Source organism: Watersipora subatra, chromosome 7, assembly GCF_963576615.1.
Source record: "Watersipora subatra chromosome 7, tzWatSuba1.1, whole genome shotgun sequence".
In the NCBI taxonomy this organism is placed as follows: Eukaryota; Metazoa; Bryozoa; class Gymnolaemata; order Cheilostomatida; family Watersiporidae; genus Watersipora; species Watersipora subatra.
This window is the reverse complement of record NC_088714.1, coordinates 5,905,650-5,915,469: the sequence shown is the minus strand read 5'-3', so window position 1 is coordinate 5,915,469 and position 9,820 is coordinate 5,905,650. Positions and strand designations below refer to the sequence as shown.

At 37.6% G+C, this 9,820-nt stretch overlaps 1 protein-coding gene across 1 annotated transcript; it reads left to right on the top strand.

Moving 5' to 3' along the window:
- The first annotated feature begins 4,140 nt into the window (after window positions 1–4,140).
- Window positions 4,141–6,882, top strand: LOC137401102 (uncharacterized). The gene is made up of 3 exons (XM_068087465.1): window positions 4,141–4,490; window positions 4,833–4,882; window positions 6,856–6,882. The coding sequence occupies exons 1-2, from the start codon at window positions 4,168–4,170 to the stop codon at window positions 4,873–4,875; spliced, it is 366 nt and encodes a 121-aa protein (XP_067943566.1). The 5' UTR covers window positions 4,141–4,167; the 3' UTR covers window positions 4,876–4,882; window positions 6,856–6,882.
- Window positions 6,883–9,820: the final 2,938 nt, after the last annotated feature.

Below are 9,820 nucleotides of genomic sequence, written 5' to 3'. Positions count from 1 at the left end.
GAGAGAGAGAGGGAAAGGGAGGGAGAGGGAAAGGGAGGGAGAGGGAAGGAAGGAGAGAGAGAGAGGGAGAGAGAGGGACAGAGAAAGAGAGCGAAAGAGGCAGAAGGAGAGACTAAAAATAGAATTAGCTTTCATTGGATATATATATAGCAATCTAAGAAGAACTCTACTTCACCCTGCCTTGGCCATAACGATTGATATTAGAGACAGTCACTAAATTGTACCATAATTACAATGACTAGATATTTGCAATGCTAATAAAAGCATTCTCTATTAGAATGCATTCATTTACAATACAATCTCCACTGGAATCATTGATCACTTGCGTTGTACATGCTCAGTGTAACGTTTATGAGTCTATGAAGTATCGTAATAGCAGGAGAAACCAGAGTCCAGGGTCAGAGCCCTCAAGACCGACCGATCATGCTCAGACGAAGCCAGCTCAGCCACTCTGAACTAGCAAAAAGCCGGGTAGAAGAAACCCAGTTGGTTTTTGACTAGCCCAAAGAATGAACAGTTGGCCACCATTCATTAGATCATAGCCGAATGACCTCTGAGTCAATGATAGAGAGACCTAGTGACTACTGAGCTGAAGATAAATAGGTCAAGCTACCATGAGAGAAAGCCATCGAGAAACTGACGACCTCCCAACTCCGCCTTCAACAGATCGACCTCTTACCGAGTCGACTCTTCTGATGTAAGGGCATGACTTATAAGTGCCATAGTATATAACGAATACCAGAAGAAACGAAAGACAGAGTTTGGGAAAGACTCATTGCTTGCAGTTGTCTGTTAAATGCATTCACTGTATTTATTTATATATATTTGTTTAAATACATGAATATATATTGCCTTGTACTCAACAGTGGTTCTGTTCCTTGTGGAGCAGTAAAGAAGTAAGGCGTATTCCTTCGCAATATAATTTAACAGTGTCCATCTAATCTACAAGTCCAAAATCATGACCCAAATCTGAATTCATTTGCATAAAAATTCCCATGAGATTTATCAATAAAATCTACTATTGTACAGCCTGAAGTATGTTAGCCATATAATTTTGAGAAATATATTTTAGCTAAGAAACTCATGTATAAGAGATACAAGTAAAGTATGAATACAGGACACATGCTTAGTGTTAAATGTTGAGATAGAACAACTCCAGATATTAACTACTTTAATGTTAATACTGGTATTAATGTACTAATATACTAGTATTAACATTAGCTTATTTACTATTTTAGCTTTAATCTCATGCTATTGCTCTATCTGCTGTTGCACCATTAGCAAGTCAGCCATTTTTAGTCTAAAACAGGTAAGTAAACAGTTAGATGATTTAAATACAAGTTATTAAAGTATTTAGTTATTTTATTTAAGGCTTGTTACAAGGTATTATTATTATTTGTTATTATTTTTTAGTTTTTAGTTGAGACTTTATTACAATTTGTTGTCTCCTTACAGGCAAAGAGACAACAATATATTTAACTTCCAAGCTTATGAAACCCATGCCTTCTTTTTTGTACAATGCTTACTCATACACTCATATACACTCATATACACTCATATACACTCATATACACTCAGATACACTCATATACACTCAGATACACTCAGATACACTCATATACACTCATATACACTCATATACACTCATATACACTCATATACACTCATATGCACTCAGATACACTCATATACACTCAGATACACTCAGATACACTCAGATACACTCATATACACTCATATACACTCATATACACTCATATACACTCATATGCACTCAGATACACTCATATACACTCATATGCACTCAGATACACTCATATACACTCAGATACACTCAGATACACTCAGATACACTCATATACACTCAGATACACTCAGATACACTCATATACACTCATACACTCATATACACTCAGATACACTCAGATACACTCAGATACACTCATATACACTCAGATACACTCAGATACACTCAGATACACTCAGATACACTCAGATACACTCATATAAACTCAGATACACTCAGATACACTCAGATACACTCAGATACACTCAGATACACTCATATACACTCAGATACACTCAGATACACTCATATAAACTCAGATACACTCAGATACACTCATATACACTCAGATACACTCATATACACTCAGATACACTCAGATACACTCAGATACACTCAGATACACTCAGATACACTCATATAAACTCAGATACACTCAGATACACTCAGATACACTCAGATACACTCAGATACACTCATATACACTCATACACTCATATACACTCAGATACACTCATATACACTCATATACACTCAGATACACTCAGATACACTCAGATACACTCACATACACTCATATGCAGTCAGATACACTCAGATACACTCATATACACTCAGATACACTCATATGCACTCATATACACTCATATGCACTCAGATACACTCATATACACTCATATACACTCAGATACACTCATATGCACTCATATACACTCATATGCACTCAGATACACTCATATACACTCAGATACACTCATATACACTCATATGCACTCAGATACACTCATATACACTCATATGCACTCAGATACACTCATATACACTCATATACACTCAGATACACTCAGATACACTCAGATACACTCAGATACACTCATACACTCATATACACTCAGATACACTCAGATACACTCAGATACACTCAGATACACTCATATACACTCAGATACACTCAGATACACTCAGATACACTCATATACACTCATATACACTCAGATACACTCAGATACACTCAGATACACTCATATACACTCAGATACACTCAGATACACTCAGATACACTCAGATACACTCATATACACTCATATACGCTCAGATACACTCAGATACACTCAGATACACTCATATGCACTCAGATACACTCAGATACACTCAGATACACTCATATACACTCATATACACTCATATGCACTCAGATACACTCATATACACTCAGATGCACTCAGATACACTCATATACACTCAGATACACTCAGATACACTCAGATACACTCAGATACACTCATATGCACTCAGATACACTCAGATACACTCAGATACACTCATATACACTCAGATACACTCAGATACACTCAGATACACTCAGATACAGATAAGTTCATATTTTAGAACAAGTAGCGTATAGTGAACTTGATTTATGAATTAGCAAAAATTGATAGCAAAAACTACCAAAAAATGATACTTCACAGCTTTCAATGGACAATGTTTTAGTTTTTTAATCTGTACATCAAATCGTTGTGTAAAATGTATTTAAAGAAATGCTACAGTTGATATCCTGAGCACAGTGCATATGTAGCCAAGTTAAACTACTTGCCAGAATAATTGCAATCCAGGGTAAAGCATAAGAACAATGTTGACATAGATGTTGACTTAGGAACTCGGTTGTATAATCAATACCTTTCATGAGCTGTGACAGTGGATGGTTGAACGCATCGATCTAGCATGATAAATTGACCCCAAGAATATTTGTCCATGTATTGAAGTGTTGGAGATATGTTTCTAAAGGCTTTTGTTTGCACGCATGACGATTGGCTAGAACTACGCATGCGCTGTATGCTGACTTGGATCAACCTGGGAGAGAAGCTGAATGAGCTGTAGTCGACTGGATCACTATCACCACCTGACTCATCATGGCTCTACGAGTGCTGCCTATACTTGTTGTAATCTTGGCAGCCATCTGTGGTATGATATAACAATTTACATTGTAGCTCGCTAATTCCAATTGCTTTCAGCCTTAAAATTACAAAAATGTTTTATGTCCTTCAGTTTTGTCTTGACGAACATATTTATAACATTAAACAAAAGAAAAGCTTCCTTGTGGTTTTTTTGTAGACGTCATTAATATGATATATTAATAAATTTAATATGATAAATTTGTGTGCTTAAATCTTTTTTTGCAGTTGTTTTGGGCGGAGGAGGCAATAGAGGTGAGCGTGGAGGAGGTGGACAAGGAGGCGGTGGACGAGGAGGAGGTGGACAAAGAGGAGGTGGACAAGGAGGAGGTGGACATGGAGGAGGTGGAGGCGGAAGAGGTGGAGGAGGTGGTGGCAGAGGCAGCGGGAGAAGCAGTGAAGAGTACAATTATAGGGAAAGTGAAGAAGATGGTGGTGGCAGAAGAAGCGGTGAAGAAAACGATTACAGCAGTGAGGAAGACAGTGACAGCGGAAGTTACAGCGAAGAAGATGATTGGAAAAAAGGAGACAATCCCAGAAAGAATAACAGCGAAGAGGAAGAAGACGATGATGAAGATGCTCCTTCAAATACGAAGAATGAACAAGACAAAACCAAACACGATAGTGAAGATGATGAGAAGAAAGAGAGAGGTGATAAACAAGGCGACAAAGATAAAGGACAAAAACCAGAGAGTGAAAAAAAAGATGGTAAAGAACCTGAAGATGAGAAAACAAGTAGGAGAGGATTTTGGGTAAGGCTTACTAACTAAAACCAAAAATCATGAGCTATGAACATATCAAATTTTTGTGTTTTTTTACCGTTTTCTCCTATTAGGAAGACCTATTTGTTCTACTACTAATATAATAGATCACCTTCAACAATGTATGTGCACTTTTGGTAGCGTCAACAATTTGAACATTATTGGGGGCTAAAAATTAATTACTATTTTATCACGCATTTTGTTGAAAAATACAAGCTGCAGGGCCCATGGTACCAGTCATTATCCAAACATTATATTTTAGTAATTAATTACTTTATTATCTGATATACTAAATTTACATGTAATTGAAGTTTAATTTAATTTTAATTGCAGTCATCAAAGTGGCAAAGTGACCCATCTAAGCAGGAGGGACTGAAACTGAGGTATGCAGGTGGATTAGCATGTACTTGGTCAAAAATACCTTTCATATCAAGTGGTGTGTGAAATAAACTGGACTCTGTTGGGAAAAAACTAAAATTGTCATCTCTAACATTATGACTCATTTTGAATTTAGCCAATAGTCATAAATTATATATTAAATTAATACTTGTTTTTTCCTAATTTTTAAATTGTAAACCAAGCAGCTGCAAAATTATGTTTGGGAATTATTATGTTGACTAAATTCTAAACATTTCATTTTTTATGGTTGAAGACAACAATCTGTACAAATGTGATTACACCACATACATTTTTTTTGCTCATTTCGAGTCATATAGTTTCAACAAAGAAGTTATCCCACGACCGAACGAGCGGAGCGAAGTGGGGGAGTTTTTATGATAAATGCATGTGCACACAACTTACGAAAATATTCATCAACAATGAGACGAACCCTCGTCAAGAAATTTCATCAACGAATTTAAGCATCGGAATGTAAAGTCGTTAAAGAATAATAACGTTACAAAACACATTTAAACCTATTTAAATATGTTACCAAGTCTTTGTAAACCTTCGATAATATCTTAAAACTTACCCATCTGATCGGATTATACACAAATAGACAGATTAATTTCAACGAAAATCGCCACAAAACACTTGAAAAGCTTGGTTTAATAAAAGTTAAGACCGAAAATTAAAACGCCGAGGGACAGATAGTAGAACGATGAAGTCTTGCTCAGTTCACGAAAAAACAGCGTGCACTTTTTACCAGTCTATGGCATTGTCGAACTGCCGATGGTTTTGGCAATTAACATAGGAGTACAGAAATCGTTTCATTTTTGCCGATTTCAATTTTTTCATTTTCATTTGCCGACACATTTGAATACTTTCCCATTCTAACTGATGTCCAACGCAGTATAAGTAAAGCAAATTACGATGATATTTTTAACGTTTCTTATGAGATTATTACAATAATTAATTATTAGTTTGGATGACTACAGAACAATGACTACGTAGTACAGACTTTTTAACAATCTAACGCAGTGTAAGTAAAGGCATGACGATGATATTTTTTCTAACGGTTCTAATGAGATTATTGCAATAATTAATTATAAGTTTGGATGACTACAGGACGATGACGACATAGTACAGATTTTTTTAAAATCTATATAAATATCGCAACTTCGTGATATTGTTAGCTATGCCGTTTTTAAATGTAAAAAAAATTGTGCTTTGGTTTTTTATTATTACTATATAAATAATATTGGTTATTCTAATAATATCAGTGCATTTTACTTCTAATATTGGCCAATATTGCATTTATTTTTTTTGCAGGAGAAAAGATATAAACATATAATCTTTTCCTTTCATTATTGCTATTTGTTGTATATAATAACACCCAGCGCATGACAGCTACCATTGCAATTATCCTATTTGACTGCTAATATTGCATTTCTCAACCATCAGTACCCTTTCTTTTTTCCAATATCACTTTGGTCGTGGGCTGTATGACAGTGGAATTTTTAGTGTTTATAAGTTTGAGAAAAAAGAAATCATATTAAAAAAATTGGTGATATGTAATCCAATAATTTTTATTACATTGGTTGGCGAAACTGCATCTAATCCTATTTTGGTAAATCCTACACATTATTTGATAAGATATTCTGAATCTTGACAAGATTTTTAATTCAGTGGTATAGTTTAAGATTGTAGCTAGTAGATTGCTTGCTAGTAACTAGTAACTAGTAACTAGGCGAGAACAACAAATTGTAAATAAGTTTGACAAATGTGTTCAAAGGGTTCCAGTTTATATTTGTTTACTTTGTTGAACTGGTTGCTAAGGCAACCGACAAACACAAGAAATTCTTTACATTCAGCCATTTAAAACTGCTGATACTTTGATAATGATAATAAAGAGTCAGTCTACATTCTGCGTTGTCTGCTGCCTATACTTACTTTAAATGCTGAATTTATTTTGCAGTGCTTGGATGATTGCTGTCATCGCACTCTCTGGCCTTGTGGCTATAGTCGCTGCCATATCCATTGCTGTTTGCTGCCTTAAGAAGCCTAGAACCAGATCTATTGGTGCGGCAGATTTAGCTTATGGGATTAAGGAGAAGGAGCCTCCGAGTTATAATGGCTCGCTGATTGGTAGGCTATGCATGGTTGATTTCATCTCAGTCGATCAGGTCTAAACATCTACATGTATTTATAGCAAAAGATGGGAGTTGAATGATGCAAATTAAATTTACTTTGCTAAGCAGTAAAATGGTGTCAAAAACTATGGCAGCTAACAAAAGAAAATAGCCTGAGCTCTTAATGAACTTGACTTGTATGAACCTCGCAACACCACCCATAGTGTTCTTCAACTCTTAGCCCAGAATTACATGTGTGCTGTTAAAGCTTATTAACTACTTACTGCCTATAGCTCCTTACAGTTGGTATGTATCCTTTCAGTCTTTTGTCTGTAACAATGGTCATTCATTGTCTGTTCTTAAAACCCATGCAACTTCTTTTCAATTTCTCGCATAGTTTGTTTCCATTTTCTCTTTATATATACATACATGAAAAAAAAAATTGTTTCCTCACCCCGGATACCCCGTATGGGTGGTAAATTCTGCTCTAACTTGGGTCTCCTAGAGTCAGAGCAGAATTTACCACCCATGTATATATATATATATATATATATATATATATATATATATAAAAAAAATTGTTTCCTCACCCCGGATACCCTGTATGGGTGGTAAATTCTGCTCTAACTCGGGTCTCCTACCAGAGACCTGGGAGTTTGAGCACTCGTCTCAAGATCTTAGCTGTTCCCAATAGCACACTTTTCTGCAACTCACCTGAGTTGATTGTTGTTGGTATTTGGGCAAGCCACATTTTATGCGCCGGTGTTATTGCGCCCAGTGCCCCAATCACTACTGGGATTACGGTTGTTCTTACATTCCAGCATTTTTCAATTTCTTCTCCAAGAGGGAGATATTTTTCTACCTTTTCTTTTTCTTTGCTGGCTATATTGTAGTCATTGGGTACTGCTATATCTATTATAGTAGCCCTCTTGTTCTCCTTGTCTACCACCACTATATCTGGTTGGTTTGCTAGGACATGCTTGTCAGTTTGGATGTAGAAGTCCCAGAGGATCTTAGCGCGGTCATTTTCATTGACCTTACCAGGAGCTTCCCACCAGTGTTGTGGTTTATTAAGGCCATACTCATCACATAGACTTCTATACACAATACCTGCGACATGATTATGCCGCTCAGTGTATGCGTTCCCTGCTAGCTGTCTGCATCCACTGATGATGTGTTGGATGGTCTCAGGTGCATCTTTGCACAGTCTGCATCTAGGATCGTCTCTAGTGTGATAGATTTTCGTTTGGAGTTGCCTTGTTGGGAGCACTTGCTCCTGGGCTGCCATGATTAGCGACTCTGTATTGGCCGTTAGGTTTCCTTTGTTCAGCCACATATATGTCTGGTGAAGATCGCCAACCTTAGATATTTGTTGGTGGTAAGCACCATGAAGAGGTTTCGTATGCCAGTCAATTTCCTCATCATCAGGGCATAGGTTCGTTGTGAGAGCAGCCGATTGAAATTCAGCTAGCAAATTATCTGAGATGGCCATGGAGGCTGCATATGCTTTGATGCTTCGCTCCTCCTCTTTCACTGTCTGCTGTACACTTTTGAGCCCCCTACCGCCATCTTTCCTATCAAGATACAATCTAATAGTATCAGATTTTGGGTGGAGTGCTCCATGCATGGTCAGCAGTTTACGAGTTGCTATATCTGTTTCTTTGATGGCTTCCTCAGTCCACTTTATTATGCCTGCTGGATATCTTATTACTGGCAGTGCGTAGGTATTTATTGCCATGATTTGGTTCTTGGCATTGAGCTGGCTCCGTAAGACCTGCCGAAGGCGTTTTTTGTATTCGGAAATGGCTTTGTGACGTACCTCGACTTCGTGGTTGATGTTGCTTTGCATAATCCCCAAGTACTTGTACCCTTCTTCTATATCTTTGATGGTACCATTTGGCATTCTTAGGCCATCTGTGAGCATAGAATGGCCTTTCTTAAGAATTAGCCTTCCACATTTCTCAATACCGAAGGTCATTCCGATGTCCTTGCTGTATACCTGAGTGAGGTGTATTAGCGAATCAATGTCCCTTTCTTTGTTAGCGTACAGCTTGATGTCATCCATGTAGAAGAGGTGGTTTATCTTGGTGCCACTCTTAAACTGGTACCCATATTGAGTCTCCTCCAGCATATTGCTTAGAGGGTTTAGGCATATGCAGAAGAGCAGCGGTGATAAGGAGTCACCTTGATAGATGCCTCGCTTAATTTGTACACTCGCCAGCTTTTTGCCATTAGCCTCCAGTTCCGTCTTCCATTTGGTCATTGACATCTTGATGAATGCCACAAGAGCAGGGTGAACATTGTACATACTGAGGCACTCAAGTATCCAACTATGGGGAATTGAGTCATAGGCCTTTCTGTAGTCAATCCAAGCCATGGCAAGATTGGTTTGCCTTCTCCTGCTGTCTTGACAGACCGTCCGATCCACCAGTAACTGATGTTTAGCTCCTCGGGTGTTGCGCCCAATTCCTTTCTGAGCACTGGTCATATAGTGACTCATGTGCTCTTCCAGTTTGTCTGCAACTATTCCTGAGAGCAGTTTCCAAGTGGTGGGCAAGCACGTTATTGGTCGATAGTTTTTGGGAATCGGCCCCTGCTTTGGATCTTTTATCAGAAGCACAGTTCGTCCTTTGGTCAGCCATTCTGGATGGTCACCTTGTTCTATTAGGTATTCCATCTGCTTAGCCATTCTAGTGTGAAGTGATGTCAATTTCTTTAACCAGAAGGCTTGAATCATGTCATGGCCAGGTGCTGCCCAGTTTTTCATACGCTGCACCCTGCACTTAATGTCATCTTTGCTGATGGTGAGTC